At 48.6% G+C, this 23,727-nt stretch overlaps 1 protein-coding gene across 9 annotated transcripts in view; it reads left to right on the forward strand.

Moving 5' to 3' along the window:
- The first annotated feature begins 7,411 nt into the window (after positions 1-7,411).
- Dlec1 (deleted in lung and esophageal cancer 1) overlaps positions 7,412-23,727 on the forward strand; it is a 45,803-nt gene continuing 29,487 nt past the window's right edge. For 4 of the 9 annotated variants that reach the window (XM_006512152.4, XM_006512155.4, XM_006512154.4 and 1 more), the window contains exons 1-6: positions 7,414-7,893; positions 10,770-10,920; positions 15,069-15,179; positions 17,025-17,212; positions 17,377-17,594; positions 19,932-20,010. In XM_006512152.4, coding sequence (XP_006512215.1) covers positions 7,483-7,893; positions 10,770-10,920; positions 15,069-15,179; positions 17,025-17,212; positions 17,377-17,594; positions 19,932-20,010 — 1,158 coding nt within the window. In that variant the 5' untranslated portion in view covers positions 7,414-7,482. Of the gene's footprint in view, positions 7,894-10,769; positions 10,921-15,068; positions 15,180-17,024; positions 17,213-17,376; positions 17,595-19,931; positions 20,011-23,727 lie in introns of all 9 variants that reach the window. The other 5 variants (NM_001368820.1, NM_001368821.1, XM_006512158.4 and 2 more) reach the window with 4 other exon arrangements.

Below are 23,727 nucleotides of genomic sequence, written 5' to 3' on the forward strand. Positions count from 1 at the left end.
CTAGGATGGTTGTGGAATCTGGTGGGGGAAGCCTTCCAGGGGCAGCGGTGTGGGCCTAGTCCTGCCCGGGTGCCACATATACTCTACTCAGAACCTTTGCAAACTCTCCTGAGACCCTGACTGCTCAAAGGGCCTCGGTGGTAGGCTTTCTTTGGAGCCTGAGACCTGAGACCTGTCCTCTATGGGCAGAGTTCCAGGTATTGTCCCACCCCCAACCCCTGGCTGCCCCAGTCTCAAGTGTCTGTGCAAAGGTGGGTGTGTGGGAAGGGGCTGGTGACTGTGGGCAGGTGAGAGAGGTCTAGTATTCCAGCCAGTACTAGTTCTGTTAGAGTCAGTTCCCTTGGCCCCCACGCTATCCCTCACTCCGAGGACAGCGTGGACATGTGTGCGCGCTATCAGCACAAGAATGCTAAATTTCAGGATGGTCAGGCTCCAGGGCTTGTCTTGCTCAGCCCCTCCCCCATGAAACTCAAACCAAGACCAGCCCAGGTGGGTGAGGCCAGTGAAGTTTATTCAGTGCTCTCCCTGTCTTTTAGAACCCAAGTGCCGGAGCATCAGGGTGAAGGGGTTGTGTTAAGTCTTGCCTCTACAATTTCCTGGTGTGAGAATCTGAGCAAGTCACTTTGCTTCTCTCTAACCAGGAACGACTGTCTGCTCTGGGGTAAACTGAAGATGTTGAGAGTGTGGCACTGATACTGCCTGCCTAGGGTTCTGAGCTAGAGTTCACCTGCCCACAGCCATTCTCTCGGTGGCCTATCTAATACATCTCTGTAGCCACAGAGGCTCTTGGTCTGAGGGCACACCCCTGCTTCTGTGAACGTTGGTGCAGCAGGTCCTGACCCAGGTCTAACAGCCTCAACAGGTGATGGGAAGGTCACCTGCCCCAAGAGACAGTGATGGCAAGGGAGACTCCTCAGACCATATCAGGCTGACGTCACTCCTGCGCAAGGATCAGATGCCAGCATGGGCTACAGCGTTGCAGCAGCCCTGGTAATCTCAGGCTAGCACGGGGCTCTTTAGGGTTTTCCTTTGTCCTTTTTCCTCTTGGTTGTAGCCTCCCCCAGCCTGAAGCAGGCTAGTACAGACCTTGTCACCACTGAGGTGGGGCCACCTGCGGTGCAGCTTTCCAATTTGGCTGGCTCCTTTTGAAGTGACAACTGCCCTGAGAGAGGCTGAACCTGTCTTCCTGAGACATTCCTGAATAAGCAACCAGCCTGGCGACCAAGTGCTGCTGGCATTACAGAATGGCTCCAGGCACCAAGAGTGGACTGGGGGGTGGGGGTGGGGGGATGGGCCTTCCCCCTTATAAGCACAGTCTCTTAATAAACTTGCAGAATTTGATCAGACAGACGTTTGTCTTGGCTTCATTATCTTTTTCTTGCCATCAAAGTCTCTTTCAGCCCCCAGCCTGCCTCCCAGGTGTACCCGGTTCATGTAGGCCACGGGCCGGCATACAATACTTGGTTTTATGAGGCAGGGTTTCCCTTTGCAGCTCCAGCTGTCCTGAACTTACTGAGATCTGCATGCCTCTGCTTCTGAATGCTGGGGCCAGGCATGCGCCACCACACCTGGCAATTGAGAATTTCTTTTCTGAGATTATATTAATCAGCATTCATAGGGAATGGAACTGCGTCGGCTTTAATGTGGACGTTCAGTGTTCTCCTTCGCTTACGCCAGCCGCGGTAGGGGAATTGCTTCATGCTTCATGAGTCTGGGGAAAATGTTCCATAGCTATCTCCTCTGACCTGAAAAGTTCCCTCTTGGAGGGGTTGGACGTCTCAGGAAGCTAAAGAAACTTGCAAGGCTCAGGAAGTCACAAAATTTACAAGGTCTCTCCAGGTTTCTCTAATCAGAGAACACATTGTCGGCAGAGGGAGAGGAGGCCCTGGTGAAGCTGCCTGCAAGCTTCAGGGAGTCGTAAGGTGACTCTTTATGAGCCCTCACGCAGGCTGCTGTGGGCTGGCTTCTCCGTGAGTGACCCAGTCGCCTTTGGCTCACCCATGACCCCAGTGAGCTTACTGGGCTCCCAAATGCAATCATTTCCTTAGTTTGCCACTGGTGCCATAACCGAGGTGAACAAAAAGAAGGTTGTTCGTGTGTCCCCAGGAAAAGCCATGTGACAAAGTCCACCCAACTGAAGAAGACACTAAAACCTGTGTCTGGAAACTTCTATTTTCTTTTTTCAATACGTATCTGTTAAGAATCTATCATCTGGGGCTGGAGAGATGGCTCAGCGGTTAAGAGCACTGACTGCTCTTCCAAAGGTCGTGAGTTCAGATCCCAGCAATCACATGATGGCTCACAACCATCTGTAATGAGATCTGACTCCCTCTTCTGGTGTGTCTGAAGACAGCTACAGTGTACTTACATATAATGAATAAATCTTAAAAAAAAAAGAATCTATCATCCACTGGGCACATAGAAACATGGAAATGATCGTCAGTGTTTAAAATACATAAAAAGAACCCTCCTGCTGTCATGCAGCTTAGATCTTAATGGAAAGAAAAGAGCTGCTGTAATAAACACAAGAAGTGATCCTGGTGGAATCTGAGTGACAAGGAGGTGATGTGGGAAGAGGCCGGGGTTATTGGGGCAGGCTTGTGTGGGAAGGTAACTCTGAGGAGATTCAAGGAAGTGAGAGAGTAGGGCGCAGCGAGGCCTGGGACCAAGGATTCCAGGCAGAGGGAGCAGGCTCAAGGAGAGTGGCACACTGGAGAAATGCATTGCAGTGTTGCTACCACGAAGAGAGGGCATGATGGGAGCTCACAGAGAGGTCTGAGGCCTCGCAAGCTCTTCCAGCTTCTCTGGAGGAAACACCTCTTCTGAGTCACACTGGGAAAGTCTCTGGTGGCTGGAAGAGGTCATCAAGGATGGACGAGCAGGGCCTAAAGCAGGGAGCCTGAGGGAAGGGATTCCTGCCATCAAGTCATTCATGGGGGGGCGGGGGGAGGGGGGAGGCGGGCCTCGGCCTCTCAGGGCTCTCTGCAGATGAAAGAGGAAAGAATCCAGAAAGCTTTCAAGAGCAGAGCTGGAGAGAAGCCTTGGCTGCTGACACCTTGAGAGCTTGTATCAATCACTCCTGCAGAGGACCTGGGTTCCAGGGGACCTGGCGTCATCTTCTGGGCTCTGCAGGTGCCCGCATGAACGCAGCTCACAGACATCACGTGAGCGCACACAGACACACACAGATGAAAACGAACGTGGTTTGTTTTTGTTTAAGATTCATTTATTTTTATTTGACAAGCATTAGTGTTTTGCCTGCATGTATGTCTGCAAAGGTACCAGATCCCATGGAATTGGAGCTACCGACAGTTGTGAGCTGCCACATGGGTACTGGGAATTGAACCCCGGTCCTCTGGAGAGCAGACAGTGCTCTTAACCCCTGACCCATCTCTCCAGCTCTTGTTTGGTTTTTTTGTTTTTTTTTTTTGTTTTGTTTTGTTTTTTTAAAAAACAGAGTCAACAGGACTGAGGGTGGAAGCTGTAAGGGAAGTGGAGAACTCAAGGATGCCTGGGGGGCTCAGGTCGGTTTTCTGGAATACAGGATGGTCCTTAGCACCAGGTTTGGATCCACTGGAGACTTTCAGACCTCCAAGGGACAAGGTGGTTCAGGGGAGAGATGTGGGGATGGGGATAAAATTCAAGACATGATTCAAAAGCATATTTAAAATGTCCATATTTAAAATAGCTGAGGAGAGGGTCTCAACAGACATGACCTGGGAGGTGGTGGTGCACACCTTTAATCCCAGCACTTAAGAGGCAGAGGCAGGGGGGCTGGAGAGATGGCTCAGCGGTTAAGAGCACTGACTGCTCTTCTGAAGGTCCTGAGTTCAAATCCCAGCAACCACATGATGGCTCACAACCATCCATAATGAGATCTGACGCCCTCTTCCGGTGTGTTTGAAGACAGCTACAATGTACTTAGATATAATAATAAATAAATAATTATTTTTTAAAAAAAGAGGCAGGCAGATTCTTGAGTTTGAGGCCAATGTGGTGTATATAATGAGTTCCAGGGCCACGTAGTGAGACATTGCCTCCAACGAGCAAACACATAAACAACGAGAAAACAAAGCAAATGGCTCCTGAGGAACAAAAGCCAAAGCTGACCTCTGGCCTCTGACCTCTGGCCTCTGGCCTCCACATGAACCTGCTTACATAGTAAATAAAACAAACAAATGCTCAGAAGCACTAATGCCATAGGGCATCTACTGTGACACAATCTTTCTGGGAGTCAAATGCTAAAATTTACATACTGTTGGCTGTGGAATTCTAGCATATTACCCCCACCCACGTAAATATTATACAACTATACAAAGTATGTACAAACACAAGCAAAGATCCTCTACTGTGATACAATCTTTCTGGGAGCCAAATGCTAACATTTACATACTGTTGGCTGTGGAATTCTAGCATATTACTCCCCCCACACACATATAAATATTAAAAAACTATACAAAGTATGTACAAACACAAGCAAAGATCTTCATGACTGCAGCATTTACAGTAGAACAAAAACCAAAACACACCAAACAAACAAATAAACAAACACAGCCCCTGTAATTTGAGATAGAGTAATTGAAGAAAAGGCCATAACAAATAGTATGGTATTGTGTTTTTTAAGTAACAAAAACATATTTTATAGATATCGATGTTTGTATAAGCAGAAAAAAGTAGTATCAATCTGGTAATCTAATTATCTGGGGGGAAAAAGAACTGAGAACACTTTTATTAAATAGCAGTTTATTGTCAGTCCTGGGGATTGAACCTGGGGCACCTCGACTGTCAGGCAAGCGCTCCCCCACTGCCTCACACCTCCGACAATCCCTTCAGTTGTCATTTGAGACCAGATCTTGCTGAGCTGCCCAGGCTGTCCTTGAACTCTCTCTGTAGCCTGATCAGACATTGAATTGCAATCCTCCTGCCTCCGGTTCCTAAGGAGCTGGGATGATGAGCCTATGGCACATTGTTTGTTTCCTTTGTGCACTGTTTCAGATTTTGTTTTTGTGACTCATGATTACTTCACGTATGAAAGTAAAAAAAAAAAAAAAAAAAAAAAGAAAGAAAGAAGTGTGTGTGAAAGCAAGAGACAGATAAATAAACACAATCACAGGCTGCAGAAGAGACTATGCCATGAACAAAGAGGCTCATCAGGACTTCCCTTTATGCTCACAGAGTCTCCTGGGTAGGTGCCTGGACAGACGGACAGATGGACAGATGGATGGATGGACAGTTGGACAGAGAAGGGGTGAAGAGAGGACAGTGGAAAGCAAGAGAAGTAGGGGTGACAGGCAGGGAGGGAGTTGTAGAGCCACCTACAGGAGGACAGCTGGAGTGGCCTTTGCCACCAGAAGGGCTGACGTTGTGAGAGACTTTGGCTTAGACGGGTCAGCTGAGCGGACAGTAAGATGGGACATGCAGAGAAGAGGGGTGGGGAACATCTCTGTGACAGGCTCAGCCTCCCTGGGACTTTCTGTGAGGTCACCTGGGTAGAGTGGAAAAGCACAGAAGAGCAACAAGAGTCAATTCTCCCGATGCCCTGCCGGGCATCTTCCACAGTGGAGTCAGCTGCTAGTGACAGGATCCCTCGGTCTGGGGAGACGGTCCCTTACACCAGGGCCACGCCCACTCGGCTGCCAGGGCCACGCCCACTCGGCTGCTACTCTGCTACTCTCCCCACAGAAAGCCCCTCCCTGGGAACACTGGGAACCGGGGGTGTGTGTGTGTCGAAAACCAGACAGATGGCCTTTCTGCCCATGTTCGTTCCTCTCTCAAGCTCCCCTTGCTGCACATTCCAGTTAGCACTAGGAGCAGGCAGTTAGAGAGGAGGCCTGCCATGGTCCTGGAAACTCAGGATATTTGGGGAATGCTCCCAGAGTCTCAGGTACCTAGAGCCGGCCGTGGGCTTTTCACCTGGGTGGGTGAACTCCTTCCTTGCAGGAAAGAATGTAGCAGAGAGGCAGCCAGAGCCTGCTCCTTCCGGGTGCACACCTTAACAAGGCTCTCTGCTTCTCCTACTCTCTGGACAGTAAGGTTCCCTCAAAGAACAGATGAGGGGGCCAGCCAAGAGCCGCGGAAATGGCTCAGGTCTGTGGGTGAACATCCTGGGACTCGACTCAGGAAGTGGGTTCAGGGCTGTAAGGCGAGCAAACTCACACCTAAGTAGAAAGTGACTATTTTGGCATCTGTGTTACCTAGGCAAGGGTATCTGGAGGTACAGAGCTGACAGCATGGTGCACATACATACATATAGGCAAAACACCCATACACATAAAAGAAAAATTAATCTTTTTATTTTTAAAAATATTTATTGTATGTATGTGAGTACACTGTCACTGTCTTCAGACACACTAGAAGATGGCATCAGATCCCATTACAGATGGTTGTGAGTCACCATGTAGTTGCTGGGAATTGAACTCAGGACCTCAGTGCTTATAACCACTGGGCCATCTCTCCAGCGCCCCCCTTTTTATTTTATTTTATTTTGCTTTTGAGAAAGGGTCTCACTAAATAATCCTGGCTGGCATGGAACTTGCTTTGTAGAGCAGGCTGGACTCACACTTAGAGATCTGCTAGCCTCTGCCCATTGAGCGCTGGGATTAAGGTGTGCGGCTCAGCCTCACACCCTCTATTGGCTGGGTTCTCTAGAGGAAAGGAACCAGAACAACAAGTGCACAGTACAGAGGAGGGCATAGAACGGCTCACCAACAGTGGCCGTCTGTACTTGCTGATTGCTTGGTACTTAATGCTGCCAGTGAAGGGCTGGAGGATTCCTGGAGAGTCACAGCCCAGGTCTCAAAAGTGACCTCCAACCCAGCCTGAGAGCTTCAGAGTGAGACGCTGTGTCAAAGTAAAAGCAAAAACAAGGGATTGTTTAAAACAAAACCAACCAAACAACAATATATGTGAAGAACAGTCTGAGCAAATTAAAATAGGGATGGCGGCACTTGGGTAGTAAGAAACACGGCTTTGTATGCAGTCAGACCAGCACAACAGTGAATCTTTTTTTCCATCAAACTTCATAATAAGCCCGTCTCTGAAAAGGGTGATGCTGGGGCTGAAGAAATGGCTCAGCCATTAAGAACCAGGGGACCAGCGGGTTAGTTCCCAGAACCCATGTCAGGTGGCTTACAATTGCCTAGCAGCTCCCAGAGATCCGACCCCCTCTTCTGGCCTCCACGGGCAACGGCACATATATACACACAGAGAGACACACAAAATAAAAATAAAGTTTTACAAAGAAAATATAGAAGAGACGCTAGTTCTCACAGTGACGTTCGCCTATGTCCAGCCCTCGGGAGGCTAAGGAGGAGGCGGGGGTGGAATGGTGAGTCTGAGCTAAGCTAGATTACCTAGCTGGACGTTAGGAATGCAAACTTTTAGATGACGACAGTGGTGACGCTCTTCTAAAGGAAAAGCTAGACGGAAGAGGCGGAGCCGGAAGAAGAAGTGGGACCCGGAGTCTGCAGCGTCTCTGTTGCCATGGATTCCGAGAGCAAGGAAGAGCAGCAATGCACAGCTTCCTCGGCCGTTATGTCGTCCTTGGAGACCCAGTTTTTGTCTGTCCCACACCAGCTCGAGTCCGCCAGTCTCAGCTGGTCCATCAGGAAGTCCTTGCATTCCTCGACCGTCTTAATGGATGATTGCCATTTCGGCTTCCCTACGCGGTCCCTCCGCGCCGGGTTCCACGCGCTCCCTCCACTCCCGGAGCCGCAGACGCTGCGTCTACGCCCCGCCTCGTTGCGCACGCAGGAAATCTCACATCTGCTTGCCCGAGTCTTCCGAAACTTGTACACCGCCCAGGTGATCGGAGATGACTTGAGCGACAGTTTGATCAAGGCCCGCGGCAGTGAGGATGCGCGCCACGAAGAGTTCCTTGACCAGCTGCAGCAGGTATAGTGGGTGCATCCCGGTTTACGGTCCGGATGCAGCCGCGCCAAAGTGAAGAACCCTATCCAAACTTGATACATACGCATATAAATGACATCTCCAGCGCCTTTCTCTGCGCACAAGCACATTATATGTTGCAAATATAAACGAAACAACTGGTGCAGACAGATCCAATCATGGTTAGGCATTTTTGCCCACATTTCTGGGTCAGCAGCGTGGTTTCCTCTTTTGCACTGGGGTCAAGTGTAATGATCCTGCCTCTTTGTGACCTGCGGTCGAAGACTCCCTTCCCAACTCTCCCCTGTATCTGCCCGTCGGATCTTTCCTTATTCTTTGTCACGCCTTTCTGTCCTTTACTCTCTCTTTAAACGACATAACCTAGCATCATTCATTCCTTTCTAACACATGACTACTGTGTGCCATGCTCAATGCTAGGCAGTGAGGATTCAGTAGCCATGAATACTTCGGGAGTGGGGTACACCTCAGTGTTGAGTGCTTGCCTGGCAAGGGTAACACAAAACCCTCAACCTCCACCAAGGCAAAACAAACAAAACTGTGAAAAAGAAAATATAGGAGTTGGTAAGATGGCTCAGCAGGTAAAAATGCTTGCTGGTAAGCTATGCTTCCCACCCCCACCCCACACACAAAGTGTTAAGCCCTTCTCCTCGGTGGCAGGATATTGGCAGACCCTGTCTTGGGCAGGTAATCATGGCAGAATGAGATCAAGCTCGCAGTAAGCAAATTGTTTCCAGAAAACACCGTTCCACCTTACTCCACCTTTCCTCGGGCTTTCCCCCACCTAATGTTCCCTGAGCCTCAGAGGGAGGAATGCAGGACTCCCACTGATGCCTCAGGACTCAGTGGCACCTTATTTTCAGTCTTTTGATGGTTATGGATCTCAATTGTTGTGAAACGGGGCTTCTCTACCCACAGAAATTGTTGAAAGCACCAGGCTCTCTTGCTCAGAGCGCCACACAGCCTCACTGGCTGTTGGTCTTTCGCAGTTCTGTCTACAGAAACACTGCACGGTCTGATGATTAAGCTCAAAACCCCGTACTGGGGCTTGAACCCTGCCTCCGTTACATGGCATTTGTATGACTTGGGGGATCAAGGGACTTACTTCAGTGAAGAGCCATTAACTGATGGCTTTGGGTGGGGTCCCGACTCTCACACCCAAGTATTAGGATCAGGGCGTCCTGGAAAGTCCAAGGTACAGCCCGCTGGACTTACTCACAGTACTTGATGTTCAAGGCTTGTCCCAGTTCTGCTTTCTCAGAGGAGGTTTTCTGTCTACAAGAAGACTCGGCCACCACCTCCTTTCTTCCACTGTATACCCATTCATCTACTTTAAAGAATGGCTAGGGCTGAAGAGGTGGCTCTTTGGGTCAAGGCATTGCTGCTGAGCCCAATGACCAGAGTTTTATCTACCCTGGACCCACAGGACAGGAGAGAATGGACTTCTGTGAGTTGTCCTCTGACATGCATAAGCTCGCCATAGCATGCATGCCCCCAAATAGATAAACAAATGGAAAACAATAAGAGTGACTAAAGTCTGAGGCCTAGCAAAACACCGAGGAGCGTTCGCTCCGTGCGCTACCGTCTTAGTAGCCCCAGCCCTGTGAATACTTAGCTTCCAGTACGAGAATAGATGCTAGGAGCATGGCTGACTGGCTTGTCAATCTAAGCATTCTTGAAGTTGAAGCAAAGGCTGGGGCAGCCAGGTTGGACCTCTTGATGCCAACATGGCAGAGTTTGGGGGTGCGAGGTTTGCAAGGGTTAAAAAAAAAAAGAAAGCAGGATTGAGTCACAGAAGGTGAAGGAGGTGACACAGGGACCCAGTGACTTGGAAAGTTCTGTAGGTTGGGGCCTGGAGAGTGGGTTCAGTGAGTTTGTGACCCAAGTTCAGGGCCTAGCACACATATTAAAAGTGGGCATGGCGGATGCCTGCCTGTAACACAACGTTGTCTAAGGTGGAGGTAGGGGACTACTGGGAGGGCTGGCCATCAAGCCTACTCCCAAGTTCAGCGAGAGACCCTGTCTCAAGAGAATAAGGTGAAGGGCGATAAAACAGAGCCCCTAATACTCTCCTCCAGTCTCTGCATGTGCATGTACGCGCGCATACATTTAAAACAGACACACAACATTTAAAACTATTTTTCATTTGTGTGTATGTATGTGTGTCTCTCTGTGTGTTTAAACATGTGTGTGGAGGCCAGAAGACAATTTTCAATTCCCTTGGGCCTGTAGGTACAAGCAGTTGTGAGCTGGCTGGCATGGGTACTAGGAACCGAACACGGTCCTCTGGAAGACCAACACAAGTACTGTTAAGAGCAGAGTCATCTTTACAGCCTTCTCAAAAAATAAAAAAATAAGATAAAAGCAGTGCATTTCTCTGGGTAGCACATCACCCAACTACATTTCTCTTTGACCCATGGTTTCATGTACACTGATGTGGATTCTACAAAAGAGGATGCCATCTTGGTGAGCCCTTCCCGACAGCTTGAATAGAGGCTGCCAGCTGGAGGCTGCCCACTGGCTATGTTTAATGGACTTAGACCGGGCCTTGCCTGAATCAAGATCTGGGTAGCCTTACTCTGTTGTACCCAAATGGGTTTGCATTTCCCAGTGTGGGCAGCAGCTCTCTTGACTGTGTAACCGAGAGGGAGAGGACCGAGCTTGGCTCTTACTGAGCACACTTGTGGGACTGCCAGTCCCTTCCCGTGACCTCAGAGTTCAGTCTGGTGGGTTGGACCAGAGGGTTTTGATAGTTGTGTAGCTAGCTGTGCTTGGCTGAAAGCCCTGATGTGGAGAGGCACAGGGTAGAGACAAAATGTAGGATCTTGTCAGATTTCCATGCATTTTTGAATGCCCATTCGCAGGCGCGAGCCATCTATAAACAGCGTCTGGATGAAGCCGCCATGTTGGAGAGACATATCATGCAGGCCCGTGCACGGGATATTGCAGAAACAGAACACACCACCAAACAGAGCAGACTACAGGTTGTGGAGACCCCTGTCAAACTGCCCCCAGGTAGGTGTGAAGTGTGTCTGTCTGTCTGTCTGTCTGTCTACCAGCCTACCTCCACCTCTGCAGCTGTTGGTATTGTACTATATTCACGCCACTGTTCTGTTCTGAACATCGGCAGAGAAAATTGCAGACCTGACAGCCCAACCAGTACAAAGCACTTCAGTGTGCATGGTCCCACACGGCCAGCATGTGACTCTCTAAGCCATGGTGCAACATCGGTCCCTGACCCAGAGATCTCATTTAGGTTCCAGCAGCCAAACCATAGCTTCCTCTCCTCTGACCTTTCCTGTCAAACTTGCCAGGTAGGCTGGGCTGGCCGGCCAGTGAGCCCCAGGAATTTGCCTGTCTCCATCTTGCAAGTGCTTTTTCAAAGAATTATTTATTTATTTTAGGTATATGAATACACTGTAGCTGTCTTCAGACACACCAGAAGAGGGTATCAGATCCCATTACAGATGGTTGTGAGCCCACCGTGTGGTTGCTGGGAATTGGACTCAGGACCTCTGGAAGAGCAGTCAGTGCTCTTAACCGCTGAGCCATCTCTCCAGCCCTCTTTCTTTTATATTCAAACGTGGTAGAGGGGAAAAAAAAACCCCAGATCATCTTTACAGACATCCATCTGGTCCCTGCAACTCAGGGCAGGCCAGGCAACCCCAGGGCACATTTCCCATGTACAGAACCAATGATGGAGACAGCCAGCTGCCTTTTTTTATCCCAGGCACAGAGCGCCTCTCCCTGTCACAAGGTGAGGAACCTTTCACTGCTCCATATGGGTGGACGGCTTGTGTGCTCATTCTTGCTCTTGCTGGCCACTGCTCTACACTGGCTTCTGCGGATTGGAACAAGCAAGCAGCTCCTCGCAGAGCTGTGCTCGGTAGCCATAGGGTCAGTGAGGCCTTCCATCCCAGAAGGAGGAAGACCATCATGAGGGCAAGGCTTTTACAGGTCCAGGTCGGGTATGGAAAGAGACTCTTCCAAGATGTGCTAGAGAAACTGACTTGGTGAGGGCTAGAGAGAAGGCTCAGTGGAAGAGCATGGCCCACTTTTGCAGAGGACCTGAGTTCAATTCCAAGCTCATAACCACGGATAACTCTACCTCTGGCCTTTGTCAGCATTGCTCTCCCTACCTACCCCATCAAGGCATGCACTCACATGCATACACATACACACATATGTGAACACACATGCACATGTGCATACATGTACGCACATGCACATACATGTATACAAACAAACACACAGCTGCATACACATACATACACATATACACACACATGTATACACACTCTCTTAAAAATCTTTTTTAAAGCTGCCTTGAAGATGTGCAATGATATGTGTGTAAAATATTATATAGGAGTCCATTAGTTTCTACGCCAGCTTGAAAAACAAAGGCCAAAACCCACCATGACCCCCGCACCCTGGGAGGACGGAGAAGAAAGTTTGAAAGGAGGACTGTCCTTCCTTCCTCCTGACATGTGGTCATCATTAAACCTCCTGAAACTAGGCTGGATGGTATCCATTCCACCCAAGTCTTCCTTACCAAAGGAGGGGTCGGGGCCATCACTTCCAAAATCGCACCTTCTGTAGTTCCAGGATCCATCAGGAAAGGACCCCAGGGAGTTCCGGAAGAAGAGACCATGAGGCCCAAGAAGTAACTTGTGGGTTATTTACTGGCTATCAGGATTTTTGTCCACTGATTGACCGATTGAATTTTAGTTATCTATACATGTGTATCTAGATGGGTCTATGCACATGAATGTAGTTACCCACAGAGGCCAGAAGAGGGTGGCAGAGCCCCAGCAGCTGGAGTCCTAGGCAGTTTGTGAGTCACCAGACATGTGCAGGAACAGCAAGCTCCCTTAGCCCTGCCATCTCTCCAGCCAGGCTATTTTGGAGCTGCCTTCAGATGACGTACTGCTTTCAGGGATGCCAACTGCTATTGTTCATGGAGGTTCCCTGGCCTTTCCCTCTTCAGCCCTTGGATACTTTGTACTCAACGCCCTCCTGTTTGCCATGCCCAGAGCAGTTTCTGCTTCAAGCTCTGATTGTTAACTGTAGGCCAAATCTCCTGATCCTTGTCAGCACCCATGAGGGCAGATAATATTGCTCACTTTGTCACCTTTATCGCCGGATGCTGGGAATCGACCCCAGGGCTTTATGCATGCCAGGCAGCTACTCTACCAACTGGGCTGCATCCTGGTCCCTAGAGGAACTTCTAACACAGCACAAGAAGACTCCCCCCATACATAGCATTATAGATTTGTGTAAACACAGACTGTAACACGACGGGTGCATTCTCTCTTAAAACGTGGGCTTTGCGTGGTGGTGGCATGTCAGCGGAGGCTCACTGTTGGCAACAAGCGTGCTGTTCTTGGGAAGACGACAGTAACAGATAAAGCTACACACGCACAGGGGCAGAGGGACATGGAAACTCAGGCCTTCTCAGTTTGTGTGCAAGTTTTTAACTACTCCAGAGTCCAAAGCTAGCAGATGGCTCAGTGTGTAATGCCTGGCAGACAGAGTTCAAACCTCAGGACCCGCTGATAGGAGGCCAACTGACTCCTGCAAGTTGTCCTCTGACCTCCACACATGCACCGTGGCACCTACAGGCCCCCCACAGACACGCACTAAAAAAACAAACACATGTAATTAAAATGCAGCGAAAGTCTGTTTTAACAAAACCATCCTCCTCACATCTGCCAGAATAAGATCACACCTCCATTATGTCACTTGCCAAAGGTACCCATTTCTAGTTGGTGTTTCTAGACAATAGTGTTATAAACCGTATATAGTATATATTAATTATATTGTATGTTATACAACATGATATGATATATTATAAAATATATCATGTGTTGCATGTTACATATTATATATTACATATTATATATTATAATGTGTGTGTGTTTACTATCTTTTTTTGGGGTCATCAATTGCAAACATCAACTTCCACTCAACAGTATAAGTGGCTTTCTCTGGTGTGTCATTAGGTCGATGTGAGTTGGGTGAAGCTATGGTTATTGCTTGCTATAGATCAGGCTCAGCTATTCTCCATGTGGCTTTTATGCTGGTGTCTGAGATGAAGAGACAAGGAAGTTCTTCTCTGCTGATGTCCAGAGTTCACCATACCAGCACATCTCAAACCCTTGCCACCATGATTTGGCCAAAGTGAAAGGCAAAGAGTGACACTGTATTGCTGCAAGAGTCATAGGGACTGCCTAGCAACTCAGAACGCTTGCCTGGCCTGAGACAAAACACAGGCTGCCTTCCTAACAGTGAACAACCTGAGACACCCCCACACACCTGCATCAAGCTACATGTACACCCCACTCCAAACAATGCAATGAATACCACCACCCCACCCCCAACAATAATTCCCTGTTGCCATATATGTCTTGGAACATGTCCAAAAACTAGAGGGAGCCTGAGCCAATTTCAAGGTCCATGTATGGTTAAGGGAAACTGTCCTCTAAGTGAAATTTTACAGAAAATTTCCTATGGATCATCTTATTCATAAGCATAATTAGGCACACAGATGTTTAAAATCAGATGCATCATGGGAAAGGACATGGACAAGAAAGGAAGGCTTGTATAATCCACATCTATCAACGGAAACCGAGACCCACTCACAGGTCACCCCCTGGCCACCAACTCCTCCTCCTGGACTCCACAAAAGAAGCCCTAAACAATAGGCAAGGCCCTTGGGTGCTCTAAATCAGGGAGCCCTTACAGTGTGGGGCGCCCCGTCCCTGTGTCTCTCTGTCCTTGCAGCTTTGCTGTTTGCCTGTGCTTTCCAGTTCTTTTAATAAGATGCCTGGAACCTGGAAACACTCAGGGCTAGCAGTTACCCTGTTGCTAGTGGCATTGGGAGGGACAGATGTACACAGAGGGCGAAGAACTGGGGCTTGCGTTGCATCTACCACACTTGATCTCATGCCACCACGGACTCCACATATGGTACCACTTTACCCCATTAAGGCCACGCACAGCTTGGCCCACTTGTCAGCTTCGACTGAGGGGCTGAGAAATCATTGGTTTCTTAAGCCTTCACCACAGGACTCTAAGAATTCACCTGGGAAGTGTAGCCTTGGAGCTGGAGGCATGGGTCCCTGGGTCTGCCTTAATTACCTTTGTCCCCTTCTCTTCCGCAGTGAAGACAGCCTTCAGGTGGTGTCTAGACAGCAAGTTAATGCGAAAACATCACTTAATCTCTACAGAGGATTACTACACTGATCCCGTGCCGTTTTGCCCAGCACCCAAAGGTAATCTATCCTCACTCTGGTGGAGCTCCGGGGCATGCCTCCCCCCCCACCCCCACCCCTTGCAGCCCAGCTCACCCACTCCTGCTGCAACTTAGTTTCTGCTACTTAGTTACTCTCCTGTCCCTTTATATAGTTGTTATCTTCCTTAGTTCAGTTCCTTCAAGACAAATATTCTATCTCCACCATGTGGAATTTGATGTGCCCGGTTGGCTGCTCAGCAGTCAAAAAAAAAAAAAAAGTTTAGATGTTGTTGAATGATCCAGCAAAGGAAGGGCAGGAGACTCAGATCAACAACCAATCAAGTTCCTGAAGCCCGAGGAGAGGAGAAGCTTTTTCAAACATTGAGAAGAATGGGCCAGAGGGACAAAGAGGGAGGAAGGGGAAAACAAAGTGGGGGTGGGGGCAAGCTGTGATGCTGGGCCCATTTCCTGTAACCAGGAAGGCAAACCCTAAGAGCAAAGGAATGGAAAGCCGAGTGCAGGCCTCCGTACACAAGGAGGTAGAGTTTGTAAGCATTGCTGGATGGGCCAAGGGTCACTGTGAAGCCTGTATGCATGCATCATTTTTAACCATGCCTGGCAGCAAAGACAAACTCCCAGCAGTCCCAGGGACTGGGGCCCTGCCATGACCTCTTTGGAGCTTTGCAGCTGTCCCTGTTGTGGGGTAGGGACCTGAGGGTGAAGGAAACTGCAGAGTCAGCTGTGCTGAGAGGCTCTGCCACAGCCACTTCAGTGCTTTGTTAGTGCCTGGCTGGGAAATATAGACTGCTCCCTCCCTGAGCGCTTCCTGGGAATTATAGTAAGACTTGGGCTGGGGCAGCTCTTTACCCTTTTGCTAGTATCAGAAGTCCCCGTCTAGCCCAGGGAGCGTGGTCTTAGAGATGTGGGAAAAAAAGCAAATGCTGGGTCCACACATAAGTTTGTTTGTTTGTTCATTTGTTTGTTTTTTAATGTTGCTTACATTACGGGGTAGAGAGATGGCTCAGATGGTAAAGGCACCTGTCACCAAGGTGACCTGAGTTTGGTCTCCAGGCCTAACTTCCGAAAGTTGCCCTCTGACCTTCGCACATGTAGGAAGAAATGTGCATGCTCCCAATAAATAAGACATGGTAAAAATAAAACTTGAAAAGAGTTAAAGGGGTGGGGTTGGGGGACTGGAGAGATGGCTCTGTGGCTAAGAGCACTGGCTGCTCTTTCAGAGGAACCAGGTTAAATTCCCAGAACCCAGAAGGCAGCTCATGACAGTCTAACTTCAATTCTAGGGGATGTGACACCTTCAACACCAATGCACATAAAATAAAAATTAAATTATTTTTAAACATTGCTCACACTTGGGGTATGTGCTTAGCAATGATTTGCTTGTTTTTGTCAATTAGCCATGCTGGAAAACAGAGAGCTATTTTAACCACTAGCCCTATGCCTGTCTGTCTGTCTGTCTCTCTTTATAAGAGTGTCATTTTTTTCAGATATTTTTATTTACATGAGTATACTGTAGCTGTCTTTAGTCACAACAGAAGAGCGCATTAGATCCCATTACAGATGGTTATGAGTCACCATGTGGTTGGGAATTGAACTCCCAGCAGGGAATTGAACTCAGAACCTCTGGAAGAGCAGTCAATGCTCTTAACCACTGAGCTATCTCTCCAGCCCTAGCCCTATGTCTCAAACACATGGAATAAGTCCCAGGAATAACTCATGCATTGAACAGCAATATCTGGTGTTACGAGACTGAAGGCTTTGAGGAGCATGTGACCTGACTGTGGCTCTGGTGGCTTTCCTTGCTCACAACAGAAACATGCCCTTCCTTACGGCGACACAACTAACGTGTGTTTCCTCGGTGCCACAGACAAATCCACCCTTGGATGTTCAAAGCTGACGTTTAGCTGTGAGCAGCGTTTCCTGCGCAAGTCAGAGCTGGACAGGGAGGCTGAGGAGCACTGCAGGCAGCTCACAGAGTGTGACGACTTTGAGTACACCGTGGACAGCTTGGGCTCCATCTCGAAGGCCAAAGAGAGGACCACAGATTCTGTCAAGGTTAGAACTGAGCTATGTTAGGGCACTGGGTGCAGGGAGGCGGTGAGAGGGAAGGAACCCAGACAACTTGCCCTGCCGTCTGTGGTTCGTGCAGTTGACCAAGAGGGCAACAAGCCCCGATGTCCTGTTGCCTGTTACTAACTGTGCTTTCCTGTGCTTCAAAGAAGACAAGCAGGCCAAAGAATAAGAAGTGGATGGAACACCTGCAGGTGCCGCAGAGAGCCCTGGACAGGCGGCTGCTCGCCAGCATGGAGAACAGGAATCACTTCCTGAAAAACCCTCGGTTTTTCCCGCCTAACACACCACATGGAGGCAAGTCTCTCATCGTCCCTTTGAGCAAGCCAGAGAGAAGAGCATCCCTGAATGCAGAGCCTGAGTGGAGGTGAGTTCTTCCCTCGGAGTCCCAGGAAACCTGAGCTTTGGCGTGAGCCTGGGGAAGGTTCTGGATCTGGTCTAAGGAGGTCCCCAGGAACATTCGCAGACATCTACAGTCGTGCTTCACCAGGATCCGAGGTGATGCTCAATCCAGCCAACCCGACAGTGATGGTAGACCATTGTGTAAGGGGTTCACATGTCTTGGGTGATAGCAATATTAAACATTTTCTTAGTTACGTTTCGGTAAATCTCCAACGCCAATAAGCCCATGCAGGGAAAATACAACTCAATTAATATGAAGACAAGCTGCGAGCCTAGCTACTCTATTCTCCGTCTATGGAAATCCCTTGCAACTTGCGGTTTCTCTAGGCCACATGCTCCTTCTTCCTTCCACCTCCTCTCTACTTCCTCTCCTTCTTTCCCTTCCTTTCTCTCCCTCTCTCTCTCTAAAACTTTCAGCCCCACCTTTCCCTTCCACTGACTAGTCACTGGCCCTAGCCTTTATTTTACAAGTGAAAATGGGGAGAAGGTTCCCGTGAAGTCGCCTGAGTATGTGATTCACTCCTTGTCCGAGGTTAGCCCCTCTTGGGGAAGCAGAGTTAGCATCAAAATGCGCACGGCACCCGAGCAGTGCACAACAGAGACAAACTGTGACTCTTCTGTTCTTTAAGAGACAAATGTGAGGGCTGGAGAGGTGGCTCAGCGGTTAAGAGCACTGTCTGCTCTTCCGGAGGTCCTGAGTTCAATTCCCAGCAACCACATGGTGGCTCACCACCATCTGTAATGAGAGCTTGTGCCCTCTTCTGGCCTGCAGGATACATGCAAGCAGAACGCTGTATACATAGTAAATAAATCTTTGAGGAAAAAAAGAGAGACAAATGTGTCTTTGGCCATATTTCAGTAATTGTCTTGAAGGAATGAGTTGCTTTCGTACTGTTAACACTATTAATGTATCTTTTATAAAGAAAAATTGTAAGCATTTAACGTGTAGTTTATTATATGGCCATTATAGGTCAGTTATAACACCACAGACATGGCATAGTCTCATGGGACCCCCATCCCCACATGAATTCAACGCAAGGAAAACTCTCTCTTCCTCCAACCCTGCACCCACTTCTTCACCCCAGCGAATTTGAAACAAATCACACTCGAATCCTTTCATCTATGAGTTCGATGTGTCTCCAAGTATGAGATATAATCACACTGATGAATGAAAAAGTTAAAAGACTGATAGCTGGGGCCCAGAGAATAGCTCGGTAGGCATGAGTGACTGCTGCGCAAATATGGAGACCTGAGTTCAAATCCCAGTCACGCACATCAAAATCTGGTTCTGCGCCTGTAACTCCAGTGTTTGGGAGTGAGTGGAGACAGGGGGACCCCAAGAGCTCACTGAGCAGTTGGCTTTATTGAAGCAGCAATCTTCATGTTCGGTGAGAGACCCGGTCTCTACAGAACAAGGCAAAGAACAAAGGAACACCATCCCCACCCCACCCCACCCCGGCCTCCCCTAGCTGAATGCAGGCACACCCGTGTGTACCCCACACCTTACCCCTCCCACTCAGGCGAGGTGCAGCCACACAAATTTAAAAGAAATAAAGGAAAACTGTATTAAAAATCCCCAAAAACATGTTGTTATTTAAACTCCTAGAATTTCCTTATGCATATTGAAAATTCTAGAAGTAGCCCAATATATTTGTCTTCACAAAACATGGATCGTGCTTTAAAATTACTATTATTTTATGGTTAATTTATATTTTTGGTTCTGAGCCCAGCCATTGATGGCTGAGCTATTTCTCCACCCTCTCTCCAGCTGCCAAGTGCGGGAGGACTGGAATGCTCCTCTCACTCAGCCCTTCAACAGACTCTAGCCTTGGAGGTTAATTGATTTTTTTTAATTATGTGGGGGTGTGGGGAATACAAGGAGTCCATCTGATCCCTGTCCCTGGAGCTGGGGTTATAGGTGGTTGAGCTACCTGATGTCGTGGGTACAGGGAACCAAGCTTGGGCTGTCAGAAGAGCAGTAAGTGTTCTTGGCCACTGAGCCATCTTTTCAGCCCTAAAATTTTCTGTAACCTACTTAGTAAGCATCAACCAGAAAATCCAACAAACAGCCTGCTGTGGACACCTTTGACCGCGTAAATGAGTTTATGTCTTTACTTTTCAGTTTTTCGCGAGAGGGGGTAGAGTAGCCGAGGCAGGCCTTGAACTTCTGATGGCTCTGCCTCCACCTCCCAAGAGCTGGGTCTATAGGAATGTGCCACCGCATCCCGCTGTCTGAATGAGTCACTGCTTTCAACTGCGTCAGACAGATGATGAAGCTCACAGTCTTTCTCCCTTCCCACAGCTGTACAGATGCCCCCGTGTTCCTGGCGAAGCCATCAGTTGGATTTTTCACAGATTACGAAATTGGACCCGTTTACGAGGTAGATCCCTTGTTTCTTTACATGGTGGAATGTCTGAACCACACAGGAAAGCCGGGAAAGCCTAATGCGCATGCGCTCGCCGGTCACCCAGCTTCCGGAGCTCCTTAGGGCGGCTTTCCATGCGACTTTGCCTCTGGAGTCTGTTGAAGGAGGCAAAGGCAGCCCGGCATACCTGTCGCTAGCTAGCACGTGGGACTTAAGCTGAGTGAGAGGAGCACTCCAGTCCTTGGGTGCTTGGAAGCTGGAGAGAGGGTGGGAGTCAGAAGCCAGACTGAGCCACATGAGAATAAACCAGTCCCAAGAGATGGCTCAGCAGTACGAGTGCTTACTGCTCTTGTGGAGGACCTAAGATTGAATCCCAGACTCTACTTCAGTTAGATCCTAACTTCCTGTAACTCTCCAGATGATCCCAATAGCTCTGACCTCCACAGGCACCCACACTCACGTGCACATACCCTCCGACACACATGCACGCATGCACACACACATAACATTTTTTTTTAAATATTTATTTATTATATGTAAGTACACTGTAGCTGTCTTTGGACACTCCAGAAGAGAGCATCAGATTTCGTTACAGATGGTTGTGAGCCACCATGTGGTTGCTGGGACTTGAACTCACGACCTTAGCAAGAGCAGTCGATGCTCTTAACCGCTGAGCCATCTCACCAGCCCCCACACATAACATTTTTAAACTCATAAAGACGATATATGCATTGATATTTGTGTACGAATGAAAATAACCTGCCTCATAGCTGCATTATATAGCTTCTATTCCTTGTAAATAAGGAAAGAGGGAAGGCTAGAATGACTTTGATGATGCTGGGTTGTAGCGGAGGTACAGGCGTGGGCTTATGATTTTAATAAGCGTGTAGACTGGGAGATGGCCCAGTGGGTAGTGTCTGCTGTTCAAGCCTGAGAACCCGATTTGGTAACTCCAGCACCCAGTGTGAAAAGCCAGGCACGGTGGTGCAGACCTCCAATCCCAGCGTTGGGAGGTGGAGGCAGGAGGATCCTGGGGGCTCACTGACTAGACAGCCTAGCCCGTCAGTGAGTGCTGGGTTCAGCACGAGATCCTGTGCCAAAAGGTAGATGGAGAACCATAGGCAAAAATGCCCGGGGCTGACTCCTGGTTTCTAAAGATGCAGGGGTACACACGCAAATCCATCCACACATGAGTATACATGTAAATCCATCCACACACGGGTATACACACACTCGTGTATACTCCATCTACACACATGTATATACGTATAACCCATCTACACACTTGACAAAACAAAGGGCTCCCAAGAAACGGTACTTAAGCTTGAGCTCTGGCCTTCACGTGTAAGTACACACGCAGCACATGCTCCTTGAAACACTCAGTGCTCCTGCATGTACACAAACACAGACATCCACACATACGCACCATAAAAGATGTGTGCACACATACCATAAATACAGATGCACTGGCAAGCACCCCTACGTTATTCCCTAGCTTTACCCACAGACACAGAGAAAAGTAATGTCGCCCTGGTGGTGAGTAGCACATGTACTATCTAGATTTAAGTTCTTAAGTCCCGCTTCCCACTGAAAGGAAGTAACAGGGCCAGGGATGTGTCTCAGCGCTTGTCGAGCACGTGTGAAGCCCTGGGTTTGATACCCAGCATTTTATAAAACTAGCCACGGTGGTGCTGCCAGGACTGGGTGGTGGAGGCAACCAGAGTGGGGTATGTGAGAAGGGATAAAAAAGGAGCCAGAAATCTTCGAAGCACCAGTTGACCCTGGAGTTGAGGCAGGGAAAATTCAAGGGGAGCCTAACGTGTCAGAGGTGCTGTGGCAGCAGTGTGTGAGTGTGCCCTGACACTGCGGCCCAGAAAGTCCTGTCTTACAGCTGAGCACTGGGTATGGCCAGTGTCCAGCCCAGATTCAGAGGGCAGCGGGCTCCGGGAGAGGCCAGTTTATGGAGTCAACCTTGTTAAGAGTCCCTGCTACTCCTGGGCATCTAGGAAGAGATTTTCAGATTAGCAGACTGGCAGAACTACTGCTAAGTACACAGCTAGAAAACTCCGCACCAGGGAAGGAAAGCAACTTGAATCTGCTTCTCACTCAGCGTGCTCTGTCTCTCCGTATCTGTCTCTGTCTCCCTCTGTCTCTCTGTCTCTCTGTATCTCTCTCTGTCTGTCTCTCTCTCTCTGTGTGCTTGCTTGCTCATGCATGTATGTATACGTGTGAAAGTGTATGTATATGTATGTGTGCATATATGTGCGTATATGCATGTGCATGAATGTGTGTAAATGTCTGTGTACCTGTGTGTGAATGTGTGTGTATATATGTGGGGAGGGTGAATGTGTGTCTATGTCTGTGTGCATGTATGTGAATGTGTGTGTCTGAATGTGTGTATGTGTGTGAATGTGTGTGTGTATATATGTGTGTGTGTGGGGTGAATGTGTGTCTATGTCTCTGTGCATGTATATGAATGTGTGTGTCTGAATGTGTGTATGTGTGTGAATGTGTGTGTGCATGTGTGTGAATGTGTGTGTGCATGTGTGTGAATGTGTGTGTGCATAGTCATGAGGTCAGGCTTGGATGCTGTTTCTCAGAAGCCATCATCCTGAGGCCAGGTCCTCCAGTTTGCACAAACTCTTTACTGACGGAACGATCTCCCAGGCCCTGGTTAGTTTCCCCCTTCGCTGGATGAACGGGTTGAGGAGACCCAGAGCAGATGCTTGGTAAACAGTGTGGTCAGCCTCATCATCTGCAAATTTCCCATCACGTGGAGTCAGTCAACAGTAGTGCTGAAAAAGTATGTATGTGTGTTTGTGTGTACACGCGTGTGTAAACTCTAAGTTCAAGCCAAACTTGAACGTCTTCTATGCTGAGCACCGAGATGAACCCTCATGGATAAGGTGATGTGTGACCCCTGCTGCCTTGTCCCACCGTCTCACCTTGAGTGAGCCTTGCTCATGTCCCACAGGTTCACTTTGAGTGAGCCTTGCTTGTGTCTTGAGTAGTGAAGCCCACTATGCCCCCATCTACACTGGTCACTTTGAGCTCATTTCTTGTCCCCTCAGTAACACGGGGTAAGAACGATTAATGTAGCATTTTCCGTGTGTTATGAGTAGTGTTCGCAAATGGTTTCAAGTGTATGAGAGGCTCTACGTGAGGCTCTAGCTCCTTTCTGCTGCACAGATAGAAACACTCGGGCCCAAAGGAACATAGAGAAAGCTCTACTCAGCTTATAATTCCATACCCTGAGAAGTCAAAGTAGGAACCAAGAAACTGGTCACTTCAGGTTCACAGTCGTGAGCCGAGAGGAACAGATGTGCTCAGGCTGCCTGCTTGCTCGCTTCCTTTCTTCCTTTCTTCCTTCTGGTTTATTTATTCTAGTTATATGAGTACACTGTTGCTATCTTTAGGCACACCAGAAGAGGGCATCAGATCCCATTACATGATGGTTGTGAGCCATCATGTGGTTGCTGGGAATTGAACTCAGGAACTTTGGAAAGGCAGTCGGTGCTCTTAAACCACTGAGCCTTCTCTCCAGCCTGCCTGCTTGCTTTCCTCTAGCTCTCTCCTTTCCTGTACAGCTCAGGATCCCCTGCCTAGAGAACAGTGCCACCCACTAGGCTAGGTCTTTCTTCATCAACAATGGAGACAACCCTCCAAAGACATTCCTACAGGCCAACTTAGTCTAAATAACTCCTCACTGAGACTCTTCCCAGAGGATTGTAG

This window comes from Mus musculus, chromosome 9 (genome assembly GCF_000001635.26).
Source record: "Mus musculus strain C57BL/6J chromosome 9, GRCm38.p6 C57BL/6J".
Lineage (NCBI taxonomy): Eukaryota > Metazoa > Chordata > Mammalia > Rodentia > Muridae > Mus > Mus musculus.